This window comes from Marmota marmota, unplaced genomic scaffold (assembly GCF_001458135.2).
Source record: "Marmota marmota marmota unplaced genomic scaffold, marMar, whole genome shotgun sequence".
Classification (NCBI taxonomy): domain Eukaryota; kingdom Metazoa; phylum Chordata; class Mammalia; order Rodentia; family Sciuridae; genus Marmota; species Marmota marmota.
The window spans coordinates 3111093-3131557 of NW_025999898.1; the positions used below are offsets into that span (position 1 = coordinate 3111093).

The window sequence follows — 20465 nt, forward strand, 5'->3', positions numbered from 1 at the left end:
CCATCTCAAGTTGACTTCCTGTAATTTAACATAAGATTTTCCAATGCTTTGTCCTGTCTAGTTCTTTGCTTGATATGATGTTGAAGAAACATCAATATTTTGTAGCTAGACATTATAAACCTAACCCACAGGAAATCCATGAAACTCTTAGTGAATAAACTGAATCATGGTCCATTGAGCATGAATGATAGGTCACAAGGTTTCCTGTGGTAGGATTGAGGAAAGAACATCTAAAAAGGGACAGAGATTCCACTTATAGTAATATTATTTTTATAACAATTCTCATATTGAAGGAAATTACAAAGACATGCTAACATATCCTAATTATTTAGGATACTCAAAAGAAAATAAATCTTTTATAGTGAGAGCAAATTAAAAGGCAGAAGATCAAGAAGGAACAAAAATAGATATTCTCTGACAGTTTTCTTTTCTCATGAAAAATAAAAATGTGAAAATTGAAGGCATATATAGAGGAGGATGGGGAAACTAACAGAATATTTTCACAACAACAACAAAAACAACAAGAAAATAGTAAATAATCTTGCGAGTGACACCATTGTGTGACGGTTGCCAAGTGAGATCCACCTGGAGACTTTCAGCCATGATTTTGGTTCAAGAAGACAGTCTCAACATAAGCCCAGAAACATGGCAGAGGAAAACTCACTTGGAATATTTGGTAGCATAAGCACTATGAAGTAACTCTCTATCTCACTTTAGGTTATTATTGATCTTGAAAAAATAATGTCTAAATCCCCAACACCATGGAGGTTACCTCCCCATTCAAATGTCCTTCATATTAACATCATAAAGATTCATCTGCAGAAATTCAGGTGTTCTTGCGGAAGATTTGGGCAGGATGAAAGAGGTCAGATGACCTGGGATGTGAGGCCATTAGGGGGCACCTTTACACTGGTCATGAGAAGGACTGGCTCTGGGCCAGGTCACAGAGGAAAATACTTTACAAGCCTTTAAACACCTGAAAAAGCAGTATTCCTTTAAAAATTGTTTTAATTAATTATACAGGACAGCAGACTTTGTTTTGACACATTGTATACAAGGAGCACAACTTCTCATTCCTCTGGCTATATATAATGCAGAATCACACCAGTTGTGCAATCACATATGTACATCATAATCAGTGATGGATCCACTGAAAGAGATAGGAAAAAATATCCCATTCACAATAGCCTCAAAAAATAAAATAAAATACTTGGGAATCAATCTAATGAAAGAAGTGAAAGAGCTCTACAATGAAAACTACAGAACACTAAAGAAATAAATTGAAGAAGACCTTAGAAGATGGAAATATCTCCCATGTTCTTGGATAGGTAGAATTAATATTATCAAAATGGCCATACTACCAAAAGCCTTACAGATTTAATGCAATTGCTATTAAAATCCCAATGACATTTTTTATAAAACTAGAAAAAAAGCAAATTCATTTGGAAAAACAAGAGATCCAGAAAAGCCAATGTAATCATTAGCAAGAGTAAAGCAGAAAGCATCGCAATGTCAGACCTTAAAGTATACTACACAGTTATAGTAACAAAAATGGCATGGTGTTGGCACCAAAATAGACATGCAGATCAATGGTTCAGAATAGAAGACCCAGAGAAAAACCCATCTAAACATAGTTATTGCATACTAGACAAAGGCACTAAAAGCAGTGTTCTGAATGAATTGTTATGTCCTTTTATGTCCCATCTAAAGCAACATAAGCTGACTTTCACTCTTGTTTCCTATTTCAATTTTCATGCTTATGGTGTTGTTCAGGCCTGAGAGACAGGAGGATAATTATATAGAGGGAATGCATTCATACAAAGGAACTTGATCTAAAATGCATTGCATGAATTGTGTAAGAAAAACTTGGAGATGGAAGCACCTCATTTAGAATAATTTTGCTTCAGTAAATGGAACTCTTGGTTTCTCCATCATGACCAAAATATCTCTTCTTTTTATAATCCTCAGTTATTAGATAAGCATTTCTCTAGGGAACAAATGAAGGATTCTGGAAGCACATTTCCACTGCCATTCACTCCTGTCTCCAGAACATTGGTAGCTTTCCCCATTACCTCTATTATCCTGTAGAACTTCTGCAGGAATCATGTGTTGAGCACCATCCACAGCATCTAAGTCTTTGGATAAAACTTTACATATTTTGTTGTTCCAATATAATATATATATATATATATATATATATATATATATATATATATATATATATATATATATATATATATATATATATATATATATATATTATATTTTCATTTTCTTTTCTTCCTGAATTTCATTTTAAATTGATGAAGATTTCCCTTGCCCATCTAGGATGTTATGGATTGAGACATTTGCAAAGTTTCTGGTGGATGGTGAACAGGAACTGTGCAGAAGGAGAGAACTGAAAAAATATGAACTATATATCAGATAATCCAGTTAGGAAGAGAAATTCTGAGTTCTCAGTGCTGGTTATATGAAAAAGTATGAGAGAAAATGATGGAGCAACTGACTATATAGCCAGCCATGGCAGAAAATATCAGTGTTGTCCTTCAAATTACAAAGTATAGTTTAAAAGAAGATTATGACTGTGTTAATAGACATCATCCAATGGCTACCAGAACCACTCCTCTCTGCTTCTTTTGTATTGTGATGGATTCCTGGTACCCTAGGTTCCCTTTCAATACCCATATTCACAAGCCCTCCATTTAGCACTGACTCCTAATAGCCACCCAGCTATCACTAAAGGATCAGAATTGTTGTCTGAGGTATGTTGAAGGTGTAAGAGACAACACATGGGGTTGTCTCAGAAGACCCTTCCAAGGTTTCAGAATCCATGCTGTTTAATGAATATTCCAATTCATTAACCATGAGAATATCTGTAATAATCTGTAATATCTGTAATAGTCTTAATGTGCAATATTTGTAAAGAAAATATTTTCCTAGTTTTTTATTTGTCATTGATGTCAGACTTTTAAAGTGACTCAGAGAAGCTGTTATATATAATTTGGAATGTTTCAGTCATTTTTATATTCATTTACTTGCTTGATACTATTATTTAATCTCAATTTTTTATATATTTAAAATTACATATTTTTTTCTAATATCGAAGGAATGCATTTTCCTAATACACAGAATCTAATCCATAAATATTTGGATCTGAGTTGAGAAATCATAAGACAAATGATAGGAAAAACTATAAGCATGAAAAATTATTAAGTAGAAAATTTACCAACAATCCAGGAATTAATATAAAGTTTTCTTTTATACTGTGATAGGCATTGATCTCCCTACTCATTTTTCACCAGTTGTGGGAGAAATTGTCTCTCCAAAATTCTTATTGACAACTAGATAAACTTTTCATTCCTCCTTCAGTTAACTTTAAGTTATTTTTTTGTAATTGATTACATATAAACTATTACTTATAATTGATCATCACAAATTATACTTAGTGGTCACCTAGAATAAAGAGTAGTTGGCATCCCAAACCTGAGTGGGCTTCTCTATGTCACTCCAGCACCGGGTTCCCTCTGCTGTTGATGGTGATAGTTTTAAGACTCAATGTGTGGGGGAATCCCTGTCCCTTCACACTCCAGACAGGGACTATCTGATTTCCCTGTGGGATCACTTCTGGAGGGCTGAAGTCCCAGTAATCACCCACAGAGGGAGGAAGTGGCCCAAGCACCTGCCTAATGATCTGCAGCTCTGCTGTTGTCAGTGCTTCACTTTGCAGCTCTTTCTGTGACCACAGTGTGGGTGAGACCTCTCTTCTTCCACTTTTAGTTTTCAATTCTCAGAAAGAGCTAAGCTGAGGTTAAGGAAGAGGTCTGCACCGCCTCCAGAAAGGGAGAGATTTGCATAGAGACATCCCACTTATAGGATCACAAGGACAGATAAGAAGGGTTAGTGGGCTCAGTTCTAGCTGAGGGATCAGGAAGCAGAGCCTAGGGACATCGTTACCATGGCCTGGGCTCATGTTCTCTTCACATTCCTCATTCACTGCACAGGTGGCTGTCTACAGGAGATTCTTGAGGGCACCTGGGCTGTCACCTACGATGATATCTTCTCATTGTTTCCTGGGAAGGAGGATCTGGTCTGACCTCACTGATTTCTATGTTACTTTCTTCTTCCAGGTTCTTGGGGCCAGTTCGTATTGACTCAGCCTCACTCTGTGTCGGCATCTCCAGGGAAGACAGTCACCATCTCCTGTACACGCAGCAGTGGCAATATTGGGAGCAAATATGTGCACTGGTACCAACAGCATCAGGGCAGTGCTCCCAGCACTGTGATCTATGATGATGATAAAAGACCCTCTGGGATCCCTGATCGATTCTCAGGATCCATTGACAGTTCCTCCAACACAGCCTCCCTGTCTATCTCTGGTCTGCAGATTGAGGATGAGGCTGACTACTACTGTCAGTCTTACGATAGCAGCTATAATCCCACAGTGCTCCAGACACATGGGGAAGTGAGACAAAAACTCCCCAGAGTGTCCTCACCCTGAATTAACTGTGAACATGTTCCAACAGTGAAGGTTGCTTCCTGCTGCCTCCTCTTTGAGTGTTGGGGTTGGAATTTTCTGCTCTGTTTCTTCAAAACATCTTGATGACTTATCATCTCATACATTCAATATCAATCCATGGAAAACATATAACTTAAAACATGGATTCTGAACCACAACTCTATTGATAATTTTTGTTGGAAACTCTCCTGCACATGATAAAATGTTCAGCAGCATCACTATCCTATAAACACTCAATTTTATTAACATTCTTCTCTCAATTTTTACAACAAAATAGTTCTAAATAGTGCCAACTGTTTCCCTCCAGGAAGCAAATATAGCATTGATTGGGACCACTCAGTTCAAGAGCTTGCCCTTAGTTATATGAAACTGGTGATTTGAATCTTGGTTATGCCATTCACTGGTCAAATGGGTAGGTTTTTATCTCTGAGCTTCTGGTCCCCACCTGTAGAACCAATTAATAAGACAGAATTCAAATGAGTATTCTGATAATTTAATAGTGTTCTAATTAACATGATAATAGATTCTGTGCTAACTAATGGTATAGAAGCCCTTAGGATGATGTAAGATGTAGTATATATCCCAGACTAGATGTTCTCATAATATTTCTAATATTTGTACAATGCACATGGAAATGAACTGTAACCATTCATCCAAGTGATATAAAATGGATGAAGAATGTGCTACCACATGGATGAACTTGAAAATTTATGCTGGGTCATAATTCACCATAAATAAACTGTGAAGCCAACCTAGATGCCCTTTAGCAGAGGAATGGATAAAAAATATGGCATATACACAGAGTGGAATTTTACTCAGCAATACAGGAGGAAAATCATGGCATTTGGAGGTAAATTGATGGTATTGGAGAAGATAATGCTAAGTGAAGTTAGCCAATCCCAAAAAACAAATGCTTAATATTTTCTCTGATATAAGGATGTTGATTCATAGTGGGGTAGGGAGGGGGAGCATGGGAGGAATAGATGAAGTCTAGATAGGGAAGAGGGGTAGGAGGAAAAGGAAGGGGACAGAGGGTTAACAAGTATAGTGGAAAGTGATACACATCATTTCCAAAGTACTTGTATGAAGACATGAATTTGTTATATACATGAAATGAATTCATGTATATAACATACATTATATACAAGCAGAGATATGAAAAATTGTGCTGTGTATGTGTAATAAGAATTGTAATGCCTTCTGTTGTCATTTATTTTTTAAAAAATCAATTAAAAAGAAAATTTATGCTGGGAGTAAATGAACACAAAAGGTCACACATTGTATGATTGCATTGATAAGAAATATCTAAAATGTTTAAATATTTAAAGGGAAAAAACAGGGAGTATACTTAAAATCTTATACAACTGAGGGCGAGAGGGATGACAACAATAATGGGAAACAGAACTATTTGAAAAAGTAAAATAGGTTGAGAATAGCTTCAATAAAGGTTGGAGGTTTCTCAATTTCTTGGTCACATGAAGTCCACTAAGTGCAGTTGAGGTGTTTGCAAAAGTCACTCTTTTCATTTTTTCTTTTGAAGTAAACTGAAGAGAACAAGGTGTTTAGTGCTGGTTTTATGAAGTCACCTACAGACTCTAATGACAGTCTGTGATCCCCTTCACCTCCTTGAGCATCAGCATCTGATGAACTTTATAGCACCTCAAATGCACAACTGAGATCCTCAGTTGAAGCAGATGCCTTATCCTCATGTAGCATAAAATGACATGAGGTCAGTAGGTGTTATTTGAACCATTATCAGAGAGGGACTCTGACCATGCTCACTGAGAAGCCCCTCAGAAATATGGAAGAAAGTTGAGGAAACAGTGAGTTCCCTCTTTGTTTGGAGGTGATCACAGCTGCCAGGTCCTCCCAGGACTCAAGGTCATTGAGGAAAAGTTTTTTTTTTATTCTAAAAAAACATGATTCAGGTAAAATTCTCAACTTGTTCTTCATCAGGGATGCAAAAATGATCAAGAAGGAAAAAAAAATATTTGAATGTAGGAGATTCTCCTTCACTGGGTCTTGTGGAGAATTAAAGAGAATCCTACTCCATGCTGGAGTCTCAGGGGGATGACTTCTGGAGCACTTGCCACATCACCTGCTTCTTTCTTCATCCTCCTCCTCCATCTTTTCACAGTTGGGGCCTGATCTGTCTGAGGTGGAGGACTCAATGCAGGGACCTAGCCCTTCTAGCCCTTCAATTACACTCATGCGTATCATTGTTTTCTCTGTGTCTCCCCTCTGGGATTTGAGGCCCAGGCAGGGAAGTCACTGAACCAGATCTCATGACAGAATACCACAATCACCTGCACTGAAATAGCAACATATTGTCAGAAAGGGCATAGCTTGGTAGATGCATCAGCTAGTATATTGTTCTCAAACTCTTATTTCTCAGGAACAGCTTAAATTCAAAGTTCTTAAAAAGATTCTTTGGCCCCCAGTTTGTCAGTTTGTCCTCCCTAATTCTTGGTTCCAGTCTGGAGATGATGCTACTTATTTCCATTTATATTTGTCATTTTGAAATGACATTAAATCCCATGGTCTCCATCTCTCTTCACACTGTGAGCATAATGGTGCTTTGAACCACAGGAAGATGTAGGCTGATCATCTGGTTGACAATATTGGAAGGAGGTCTTAGTTAATGGTGTCTTTGAAGCTCAGACCACTAATGCAACTCAATAAATAGTAACAATTAGAATTAATTATCTAACACACACTCACACACACAGACACACACACGCAATACTAAACCTTGGTTTTAAATTGTTGGTTTCTGGTTGGATTATAGGCAATAAATATATTGATTTAGAAAGATATTAAATAACAAGTATGCTTGTTTCCTGCTTTTTGTCCTTATTTTAGTCCAGCTTCTGCATATGAGAGAAAACTTGACTTTTTGGGTCTGGCTTAGCATGTTTTCTAGTTCCATCTATTTACCAGAAAATGCCATAATTTTATTCTTTTTTTAGGAATGAGTAAAACTCCATTGTGTGTACATGCATTTTATTTTATTTATTTTATCCATTTGAGAGTAGACAGATATCTGAACTGGTTTCATAACATGGCTATTGTGAACTGTGGTGGTATAGACACTGGTGTGGCTGGGGAGGAATTCCATGAAAATAGAAGAGAAATCAGTGGAATAGAACAAGGGGATAAAGGAGTCAGTGGGGTTGGGGTGGGGGACTGGAAAAGGGAGGAACAGTGGAATGAAATTGACCAAACTCTTCTATATACACATATGAATATGCCACAGTGAATTTTACCTTTGTATATATCATGCAATAATTTAAAGAGAACTACAAACAAGGAGAAGAAAGACCAATAGAGAAAAGGAAATGGGGAGGGAGGAGGTGAGGGAAAGGGAAAATCCTCGGGACTGAATTGGAAAAAGTTATATTCCATGCTTATATAATTATGTCAAAATGAGCCCCACTGTTTAACTACAATGCACTAATAAAAATTTTAAAAAGAACAAGGAAGCTAGAATTACTTACTTAATTTATGATTTTTTTCCATGAAGGGTCTTATCAAATGTAAGGCCCAGAATAGGTGAAGTTATGTACACATACCCAGTCTCTTCAGAACAACCATTCAACTTCACATTATCATAAGTTATGCTGAGTATCTACCATTTACACTTCAAAGTGTTCTCTTGCTGTCATTCCAACCTCTGACACAGTGATTCCCAAGCATAAATTCTTTAAGTTTCATGACATCTGTCTCCTCAATTGTGTCCCTAGGGCCTCCCCTACATCAGTTCCTACCAGTCCTTCAATATGTGTGTTTGAGGAACAGTAAAGGATGCCATAGGGACAGACAGGGTGTTACCTCCCAAGGGAGAGTCTGCTTAAGACATTTGAGGCAAAGAAGCCTGACCCCAAGAGGTGATATCTAGTATAATATCTTCAGAATTAGTGGAAATAATACCATAAGGATGGGTGAAGGAATAATGCCCCTGCTATTGCCAATAGTATTTGCTAAGAATAGAAGAAAATTAAATTTGATTCTTCATAACAATAACTAGGAGAACTTGCATTTGACCTCAGGGTTCAGTGGGTAAAGGATCAGGAGAAGAAACTGGAGATAATTCTCCATAAGAAGAAGGAAAGATGTGGACAGATAATTAAAATGACAAAACCCAAGAATGTGCACTTGACTGTAAAGGTCATATGGAGATGCTCAGCTGGTAACAATGATAGGTTTCAAGATTCAGTTCAGAATGGATTGAAGTGAAAACTGAGGCAATACTTGAGACTATGTGACTAGTTAGGCAGCAAACATGATCAATTTTGGGGGAAATATTGGATATTTTCTGCGGGATTCCTGATGTGGAAGAGATGGAAAAGAAGTAGTGTGAAATCAGGATGAAAGGGTCATCTAAGATGACTCCTGATGTTTTTGGGGAGATTAGAATCAATTCTTATAATTGAAATCTTAATTTTCCGGTCAAATATTTGACATTAATTTTTAGAGTTATCTGTGAAGAGGAAAATGCTTTGTGGAAATTGCAAGAGCATACAGTTTCTGACAAGGAATTTTTATTTTGTAATTATATTTACTTAAGTGTTTGATGAAGTTTTAAACTAAGCATGTACTTGGTAAGATCTACAATCTCAAATGCTGCCAACCCATCATTAGCAGAGTGATTTACCACTGAGTTTGAGTTTAAGTTATGTTCATGAGTGACCTGGAGGAAAAAACAGTCTCATCCCAAAGGAACATGGGGATGATTTGTCTCCAGTTATCCTTTATGTTGTGATGGTAAGACCTCCTGCAGAAACAAGGGTCTTTTCTCTGAATTCTCTGAGGCTTTGGAGAGCCTGGAGGGTGAGTTGCCTTGGCCACCAGAAGGCACTGTGGAGCTGGTTTGTGAGGCATTACCAAAAATGGTGCAGGTGAGAAAATCAGTTTCTCTAGGTTATAAAACAAACTTATTATTTATAATTTAGTTGAAACAATTATATGTCTGAATGCCCCCTATTATTTCTTCATGATTTCCTGAGCTTGGCTCCCTTACACTGTTTTTCTCTTTTAAGCCACTTTCTGTCACACCTGATGGTGCTTTTATACTCGGAATGGATGTAGACAGGAACTGAAACAGGAAGAGAACATCATTTGGGCCACAAAACTCTGCCCCTGGGGAATTAGAGGAGTCAATTGTTACAATAAACTCCCTAAAATAGAACTCCAGGATACAGAACTCTAAGGGAATTTACTGTGGCTGAGGGCCATTATATCTTCTACCTGTGTCTCTATAATCAGGGGGCTGATTCATGGTTTACATGAAGTGGCCACGAGGAGACCCTTGTGACTGCCACTTTCCCATGGTTCATAGGCATTTGTTCATTTGTAGCCCAACCTCATACTTATCTATCATTGTGCCCCCATTTCTAAGAACTTGCATGTAGTCAGTTGTATCCTCCATCTCTACTGCAGCCCTGGTTACAAAGTCTGCCCTAGAAGCATCGCTGAAACTTTTGATTATACTGCTGCCTGAAAACCCCATCCCTCACTGAGAAAACACAAAACTATAATGGTAGATAGTATTTAGCTCCCAGGGATCTAAAACTAATCCTGGAATTTCAGTTCTAGAAACATGGCTTCCCTGAGCATCCCTGAACATAATGATTGTGGGATCATCACTGCTTCTCAGGGGAGTACATCAAGGTTCTTACACGTGGTAGTTATCACCCATTTTCTACTGCCTAGCTTACTGCTTGCCTGTCACTGAGGGTGACAATACCATCTCAAAGACACTACTGCCTTTAGCACTGAGGGCCTTGGTGGCTTCTAAGATTTGTAGACATATCTTTAGAGTCTCTCATTTCAAAGCTTGAGAAAAACAAACATTAAACATGATTATCTCTGCACAGGTATACATGTTTGCAGGAGAGACTCTCTCTAGGGCAAGTATCATTCAGCAAGGAGGAGGTTTTGGTTTGTTCACAACTGCTGAGATAGTCTAGGAATTTCAGGGTGGTCCCTTGCAGACAGCAGAATCAGATCTTTGGACTGTCCTGTTCCACTGTGATGCTCTTTCCTGGTCCTTTTGGTACCTATTCTCATCCAGGTGAATAATTTTCTTTTCACTAAGATCTCAGTGATAGATTAAAGTACAAATAATTATGTTACTGAATGCTAAAAAATATTAATATAATTAAAACACGTTTTTAATTTTTAAAGTAGAAAATAAAAGCAAAGTACATATTTTACTGGCTCTTTAAAAAATAGCCAACATTGGGGACTAGAAACAAATTATTATATTTTTCCTGTGTTTTCCTTTCCAGAAATGTCTAGAATGTGACATTACTACAGGCTATTTCCAAAGTAACCCAATCTCACTCATAGCCAATCATGAACTCACTCTGTGTAAAAGATTTCTATATGATAGAAATGTGGTTCAAGCTTCATGTGCAATTATAAATCTACCGGTATCAAAAAAGAAAAACTGTTAAAAATTATTATGAAATGTAGTAAAACCAGTACTCAGGGAATATCTTGTAACTAACTGCAAATGCCTACATAAAAAGAAAGCAAAACAAAAAGATCTCAATTATCAAAGTAATTTTCCACCTTCAGGAAGTAGAATTAAAGATCCTGTTAAACCCAAACTAATATAAAGAAGGAGATAGTAAAGATTTGAAGAGAGGTAAGCAAAATATACTCACTGGTCTTAGTCTAGACTAGTTCTAGAAAGCAATATCCATTGTTCCTACCACCAAGGAGACAAGTGCTTTGTGCGTGGGGTTCTTCTTTCCCATTAAGTTCAGAGTTCTGCTTACATATATACCTCAATTTCATTTATCTAAGATACCCCACCACTTAGATATAATTAGCCCTTTGGCTGCATCTAAGGTTGGGCTTTCTTTGTACTCTTATGAGCTGAGCACCTACATGATAAGTCAAGCTTTCTTTCACTGCTAGATAGGGTCTCTTCTGGGAAAGATTCAATGTCTTTATATTTTGTCTAGAATATTTTGCTATCTGTGTACTTTCCCATCCCCAATGTTTATGCCAAAGAATTGAGGAGGATTCAGGAGAGGTGCACCAGTCTGTTATAATAGAAAATGGGTAAAAGAAAGAGGAAAGTGAGGGTTTCAGGACTTTCCCACTGATAGCTCTTGGCTTGTGAGTCCCTGCTCTTTCTCGCTCTGGTGTGCTGAACCCTCCATTTCACAGTGGAGGAAGGGGCCACAGTGAAAGTGCTTAGGAAACTAAATCACAGAAATTAGGGCTTAGATATGATGAGGAAGCTACAGTCTGTGGAGGAGGCTCCTATGCAGTGAAGTGTTTCCCATCTTTCTAAGGAGGGTGATGTGGAGAAGAGATCAGGGAAGTGAATTCCTTCTATAGGGTCCCTTGATGTATACCCCAAACTGAGTGTTCTCTTCTTAAGGGAGCAGTGATATGGTCAGCCTGACCAATTGGAAACCATATACTGATTCCTGTGGGAATAGGAGAACCAGCTGCTGAGCCTCAGTCTTTGGAGGTCCTGGACGGGTTCCATCTAGCCACAATCAGAGTGGATTCTGAGGTCAGGGTATGGGAGGCTATTCAGAGGGAAGGCATAATTTATATTGGAGGTTTGCCAGTCCTCTTCAGTGCACAAAAATGTCCAAGAAACACTGGGTGGCTCTGATGCATCTGTGGGTTCTCAGGAATCAGAGATGTGCAGGTATCTTCACCTTGGCCTGGATGCCACAACCTCCTCATAATCTGCAGGAGACTGACTTTGGAGAGGAAAAGTGATGACCTGGGACATATGGGCTACTTATACAATTTTTTAAATTTAGAAACAGGGTGTGGCAATAAACCTCTGTGTCTCTGCCTCTTCTGTTCTGGGGTCCTGGGCATAATTCTGGGCTGATCCAGAAGCCTCAGGTTCAGGGTCTGTGGCATAGAAAGTCACTTTCTCCTGCACTGGAAATAACAATCACATTGGTAGGTATTCTATGGGCTGGTAACAACAAGATTCCTGGTGCTGCCTCCCAAACTATGATGATTGGAAGTTCTTGGCTCTGAGTGTTACTGATCTTCTCAGGTACCACCTCCTGACAACATAGAATCCCTGAGTACCTCAGGTCTCCAGTCTGAGGGTGAGGGTGATTATTATTGTTCAACGAGGAACAAAGGCCTCACTGATCATATGGTGCATCAGACCCATGTGAGTCTACGACATAAACCTGCACTTATCCTCCCATAATGCTGATCCTCCCATGACTAAGTGCTTGTGACAATCAGTGCGGGTTACTATGGCAAACATAACAGTGTCCATGTCTGGGTGTCTGACTCTCAGACAACATACCAGCTTTAAATGATCAGCAAGAGTTGTGTTTTAGATTGTTTTTTTGTTACTTTTGAGACCAAAAGACCTGACAAGAACAATTTTAAGGAGTAAAAGTTTATTTGGGGCTCACATTTTCAGAGATCTCTTTCCACAGATAGATGGCTTTATTCCTTGAGGCTCAAGATGAAGCAGAACATCAGGGCAAAAGAGTGTGGTGGAGGAAATCAGCTTAAAATATCACACTAGGGGGCGGGTGGTGGGAGATAGAGAGAATGCACTTTCTTCCACATGGACCAAATATAATCTGGAAAGGAATGCCTCTAGGGACCCAAGTTCTCTAGCCACAACCAACCTGCTCACAGTTACTGTACACTGAATCCATATCAGGGGATTAATGTACTGATTAATTTAAGGCTTTTGTAACCAAATTATTTCACATTTAAACTTTCTTGCATTGTCTTACACATGAGCTTTTAGGGGACATTTAATCTAAACCATAAGAAGTTCCATCCTTGTGTTTCATATTTGAGAGCCTTATTTGCATACCATCAATTACATTCCATGTGAGTATGCAATAGGATGTGTTTATTTTGTATTGTCAAGTTTTGTGAAGCCCTAACTTAATCTAAATTTATAATACTTCATCATCTTACAAAGAAATAATTATTAGTCTGAAATCTAGTAATCTTTAGCTTTGGCTTATAACTCCATTTATCACATAATTTAAGAGATCAGTGCATTAAATGATTACTAGTATATTCTTTTGGACATATTAACACACAAAAATGCAATTTTCTGATATCAGTTCTATGTTTCTTTTTACTGCTAATTGAAACTCCATTGTATAGGTGAACTAGGTGTCTTATCCATCTATCAGTCATTGGATATATGAGTGTTTAAAATCTTGGAATTTATGAGTAATTCTGCTATAATCTTTGGTCTGTAAATTTCAAATTCTTTTGTGGATATGCTTTCTTTTCTCTTAGGTAGTAAATGGGAGATAAATTTTTGGACTGTATGTTAACTCTCTTGAAGGAAATGTGTACTGCTTTTCAAAGTGGATATACCAATTTTCTTTGCCATGAGCAATGTGAGTGTCTATTTATACATATTCTGGCCCAAATTTATTATTACCTGTCATTTTTAATAAAGCCACCCTGAATGGAAATTAATTTGTATCTCATTATGGATTTGCTTGCATTCTAAGGACTAATGACACTAAGAATTATTCAAATACTTGATTCCACACAGTCTCACAGCATCTGGACAATCACCTGATGAGGAATACATAAGTAAATTCTATGAATAAATAAAAATTGTGCAAAGGGAAAGAAATACAACATAAGTTGTTTGCAATGGTCTTAGGATGGACTTCCACACGAGGAAGCAGACATAACACACTTTCTTGTCAGAAAGAAGCATATATTCAGCCCTTTCAAAAGATGAATGAATAAGAGAAATGAAGCAGAATTACTTAGCCAAGAAGGAGAATGACTTTATGACATTTGCCAGTAAATGGGTGGGCCTGGAGACTATCATGTTAAGTGAAATAAGCCAATCCCCAAAACTAAAGTTTGAATATTTTCACTGATATGTGGAAGTTAACACAAATAAGAGGTCAGCTTGTGAATAAATCTTCAGGTTGATAGGAAATGATCTGGAACATGCTGTGCCCACATCTCAGGTAAGTCTGAAAATTTAGCGTTTTGCACATAGAGCAGGGAACCTAGATGTTCCTTCCACTGTGTGGCCTACTCCTCCCAAGGGTTCACTCTTGTGTCTAGAGGCAGGCACAAATTAACACCTTCCAAACAAATCCTAGTTCTTTTTTTCTGTGAAGTTTACCTATAAGTCCCATGTGGTAAAGTCTTGATTTCCAATTCATGATGCTATTGGGAGGTGGTGCGACTTTTAAGAGACAGAGACTGGTGGGGCTCTTTGTCATTGATGACCTAACTTTGAAAGGGATACTGGAACCCCAGCCCCCTTCCCTTTTGCTCTTTCTTGCATTTGGCAATGAAGTGAATACTTCTCTTTTATAAATACTTGCTATAATGTGCTGCCTAGTTACAGACTCAAAAGTGATTTCTGTTCTAGGTCATGATAAATTGGAAAATATGAGTTGATTTTTCTCAAGTATTTAGTTATAGTTATAGAACTGACTCACAGACCTAGCCACAGGAAGAGTTTTACAAGCATCCCAAATGAAGACCCAGTATGAAAAGAATTGTCAAACCACCTAAGTGTCATTAAATGTAAGCTATACGATAGAAAAAGACCATATTTGAATGAAAAATAGATGTCCAGAAGTCATAGTAAATAAATTAATGGGGTTATTATTACTATTATCTTGATTCTATCACTATAAGATTAAGACAGGGGAAATAAATTAAATTATGACAATAAGAGAAGTAAGGAAACATCATGTTAAAAAACAGACATTGACTAGACATGAACAAGTGAGGACAAATACAAGATTGTCCCTGAGGCTTTTCTGAGAGAAGTTGTTTTGAATTTTTGTGCCATCTGCATCACTGTGAGTGTAGAAATGCGTTTTTTTCATCAGGCACATTGAGTTCTTCTGGTTGATAAATCGATAAGCATTCCCTTGAAACAATGAGAATTTTTAACAAATGTGGTCATAAAGCCACAAAGTAGCAGAAACAAGAGGAAGTTTAGAAAAGATTCTAATAATGAGGGAAAAAAGTAACTTGAGAATTTGAGCAGGAACCAGGGTGGGTAAAAATATGTTATCATCTTATACTGAGGACAAGGATTTTCTTCATTCTCTTTCTCTTTCTGACTCTTGCTATCTAAGTCATTGCAGCCCAGCCTGTGCACTCATGTATCCTTCATGGCACATCTCAGTGCTGCCCCTCAGGAATGTAAATGTCTGCACATGTCACATCTGAAATCCTCTTCAGTCCTTCCTGTAACCTTTCTTTGGGCCAATCAAATAGGTGCTAGTCTCTCCTAAACCTACAATCATCTTATCACCTGGGGCCCAGAAGTGAAGATGGTAGTCAGTATGTTTATACATACTGCATGAATAATTAAGTAAAAATGCATACATAATGAACAGCCAGCCTTAGCTGATAAAGTTTTTTCATGATTATTTTACCATTTATTCCTTGATTGAATGGGGTCATCTGGGTTTTATCACAAGTTCTTCTCTCTTATCAGTATCCACATTCCTCATTAGTGACTCCTCTCAACAGCCTGGACCCCATCTTCAACACCAAGGTGGCAGCTTGCCACTAGAGAAGATTGCAGTCAACTGCTTCTGAGCAAAGAAGCCAAAATTTCTGACTCTTTCCCAAGTATTTAGTTCTTTTATGCATAGAGAAACTATCTAATTGCCATAGTTTCCACATTATTCAATAGTGATAGCTTCTGCCTATTTATTCAAACAAGAAATGTCCAGTTTCTAATATAGTCTTTCTTTCTCACCCAGCAGGTCCTTGAGGTTAACATGTTATGAAGATTCCATCTTTGAACAGAACTCTGATGAATCTCCCCATTCTGTTTTCCCTTCTCATTGCTTCTGTATGTACAAATTAATTTCTTAATAAACATTTTGAGAATCTCCAGCAATGCAATATAAGTATAATATATATTTATATAAATATTATATATATACACACAATGTCTGTCATCTAAATTTTTATATATATATATATATATATATATATATATATATATATATATCACATACACATAATTTATGGGTATTCAACCTTCTTCCCAGAGACTCCCACATGCTAAGCATGCACTCTACCAGTGTGCAACATTCCCAGCTACACTCATTCAATTTTATAAACTCAACTGAAAGTACAATTCCTCTGAGGATTCCGCCTTAATGTCCTAAATAGTAAGTTTCAACTGTTTAGAATTTGTATTTTGGTACAGCTTGTCACATTCACAATATTATGTTCTTTCTTCCCTACATTACATAATTCTAAAATGACAATGAGCATGCTAATATTGATGAAATTGTGCTTATGTGAAACTTATCACTCAGGCATTCCAGGCAAAGCCATGTATCCAACGATGGTGGCAAATTCTGTGGCATTAAGCTCTATACTTCTGAGGACACTAAAGATTAACCTGTGACCAGAAGGTGGTGAAGAGGAGCTGTGCAGGGCCTTACATTGTGTTTTTCACAGCTGGCTCAGGTCTAGCAGAGGCTGAGCTGCTTCCTGTGCTCCCCAAGGAGGTCTTCAGTCTGGTGCTCTCAGGGCCTGGTGATGGCTCCTGAGCAGGATCCTGTGCAAGGTTTCCAATAGCTGCTCTGTCTATGACATTTCCTATGTTGAAACTCAGAACAGTCATCTCTCTCAGCATCCTTTCCCTTCAGATCATCTCTAAGGCTCATGAATCAGAGACCAGATGTACTCTGAGAAAGCAGAAAGGGAGGAGTTTAATTTACATGAACTACCTTTTTTCCCCCTTGAGCACACCAGAGAGGATAAGACAAGCCTGGAGTAGTAGAGACCCTCTGTGCCCTTACTCCTCCTGCTACTTTCTGATTAAATAGGTAGGGACAGGTCTCAGAGACTCAGGACAGACCCATCCTATATCAATTTTTCTAGTTCAATCACCAGTATCTTAAATATGGTTCCCACTCTAGCACCCATGATTGTCTGTGTTTTCAGGTTCTCTGCCCAGACTCTGCTGACCCAGCCATCCTCCCTTTCTGCACCTCCTGATGCATCTGTCAGACTTATCAGCACCCTGAGCAATTTCTTCAGTGTTGCTGAAAAAGGGATATGGGGGTACCAGGAATGGGGGAACCATTCTAGATTTTCCTTGAGATACTACTCATATTTGGATAATTTCTATGGATTTGGGGACTCTGGTCTCTTCTCTGCCTCATTTCCGGGGGCTGCAGCCTGAGGATGAGGCTGAATATTACTGTGTAATTGGCCACAATAATGTTTTTCAGAGTGACACAGTCAGATGGGGAATTAGTATAATAAAACAATCAGCCCACTCAGGACTTTGTACTATACCTCTTCACCAACTTTAAATTAATATCCCTCTATTATAACATATATTTAAGTAAGTTATGTATTACAATGTCTGTCCTCTAAATTTTCTAATCAGTTTCTGAAGTCACAGGAAAACTGAAAAAACTAAACACCAAAACAAATAACAACAAAAATAAACATAATAACATTCAAACTTTTCCTTGTGATCCATATGTTGATCTTCATTTATAACCAGAGCCTATTGAGTTAGATTTTTCCCCCTGGAAAAAAAGCAAATCAGTTTTCTTATTGGCCATGAGCCAGGGAACGTTCCAGCAGGTGGAAATTCCTCCACCACATGGGCTCTGCTCTTGGAGGATTCAGAAAAGATCCCACCTGTTTGTCTCCAGTTATTTGTGCTCTGGGCTGTAACAGGGTCTCAGGAATTGAAACACTAAGATGTGAAATGTCTTGTGAGGATAGAAGCATCAGAGAAATTTTAGGCTCAGGGTTGTCCTGGCTTCCTTGCTGGGTATCTGCATCTTCAGTTTTGATGTCAAGGAGAGAATGCTAGGCATTGGGGTAGAGAAGTGGCAAGGAGTTTAGAACTGAAAACAGCAAACTTTCTTGAGGGACCTGAGTGACAGAAGGTGAGTCTCCACCATTGATTAGAAAACTCTGAGAGTCCTCCTGGGAAGTTGAGTGAAATAAGTCCCAAGAATGACACTCTTCTCCATGTGACACCACTCAGGATAATGTAGACTTTCATAGGTAGTTTTTTTCTGAGATCATTTAAACTGACATCTGTCTTTCTTTCCTCTAATACCCATCGGGGGTTGTAACACTCTAGATTTTATGAGTGAACTGTGGACCTTCAGTGAGCAGAAATTCCCACATGTGTGTGTGTATATATATATGCCTACATTTGTCCATATATACTGTACTTCAGAACCTGAGGTCATTTTGTTTTACACAGAGAGCAATAAGAAGCTTTGGAGGTTGCTATGGCAATTGGTACCCAGGATTTCCTGTGAGAATTCCTAGATCTGTGACATCAGATATAAGTGATCAGTCATCATGGATTCAGTCCTAAACTTGTGCCAAAGTGTGTCAGTAGTGTCTGCTTCAGTACCTCTAGGTTCCAAATGGAAAAACAGAATGAAAAAAGGCTGACTATCACTGTTTTCTCCCTGCCCTAAACACACTCTTTCCCTTATTCACATTTGGCTACATTATCAATAAAAAAAAGATCTCCAACTTCGGGTAAATTGAGATAACATTACAACTCCTCCTGTGTGACCCATCATTACTCTGTCTCTGCCTATGAACAATACACACTCCTATTTGGATTCTGCAACCCCCTTCAAGTCTATTGATTGTTTCCCAGTCTGGGCTCATCTTACCTGAGATCTGAAAACACAGGGAAGCTGTGCTTCATTATCTCTTCAGATTACACGCTGGTGTGGCTTTGGATTCCCTGATGAATAATGAACCCTATTCACTAACACATAGCTCTCCAACAACTACCATGCTCATTATTTCCTGTTAGGCCTCAAAATTTATGCTTTTTCCTGAATAATCATCAGGTGAAATGATGTTCTATAAATATCAGAATTTTGGGGGCCTGGGCTTTGTAAACCTACCCACGTTTAAATCCATGCAGCTCTTAACAAATGAACCTGATTCTCTGATATAAAAATTCACAATGGTTGCTTAGTTTAGGTAATTTATATTCATAGCAATGTTAATTTTATCAATACTCATATGGAAAAAATATAAAACTAGAATAAGATTACATATATATTAGAGTCCAAATGAAATTGGTTTTGTCAAGTTTTTGACATTCAAGGGCAAATTAGAGCACAGAGAAGCAAGTCAAAGCAGAAAACACTCATTCCCTGATAATATTATATTCTCATAGGGAAAACAGACATCTGAAGAAAAGGCCTGAAGAATGGGGTTAGTGAAAACACAAAAAAAGGATACTCTCAGTGAAGAAGCAACCTGAAATTAAGAAAGCCTGTAAGAGCAGCACAGACAGAATTACTATGACTTGTGACCCCTCCTGAACTTTAGCCTTTAAACATTGTTCAAAAATTTCATAGACCGGGAAAGACCCAAAGTACTTGGCTGAAACATAGCCAATAAATACCAGATAATTCTGAAATATGTGGTACCATAAACAGTGCATTTAGATTTCTGGAGATCATTAGAAACTGAAAAAAAATTCTCAGGACAAAATACCAGGGTGTTTTTATTCTCTGGTAAATAAAATCAGAAAGGGTCATTTGTTCTTGCCAGGTTATCAGAGGGTTGAAGACACAGGACCAGAGGCCAGCAGGGGGAGATGTTGCACTACTCATGACAGGACAGGGGTCTGCATCAAACCAAAAAGAAAATACTGGTTTTTACATCCCTGTGCAGAAGGTGTCCTGAACAAAGTGTGACATTCCTGCACCTGGGTCCCCAGAGCCACATGAGCCTTGGGATTTGACCCACATCCTTGCTTCATATTTCATTTTTCCACCATCTTTGGAGTGATTGTTTAGGCCGATTTTCCAGACAAAATTGAAAAAAATGGTTACAGAGCAGGATGAAATTCAGATAAAGAAGCAAGCAAGAAGACTATCTGGAGAGAATATAAGAAGAAATTAGGCAAGAGTAGATCTCAATACTGAAATAAGAAATC

General features: G+C 38.0%; 1 gene segment (V, D, J or C); it reads left to right on the forward strand.

Annotated features, from left to right (window-relative positions):
* The first annotated feature begins 3895 nt into the window (after positions 1-3895).
* LOC107158400 lies at positions 3896-4498 on the forward strand. The segment is given in 2 exon segments: positions 3896-4001; positions 4128-4498. Coding segments are annotated over 2 exon segments (417 nt in total).
* The last annotated feature ends 15967 nt before the right edge of the window (positions 4499-20465 follow it).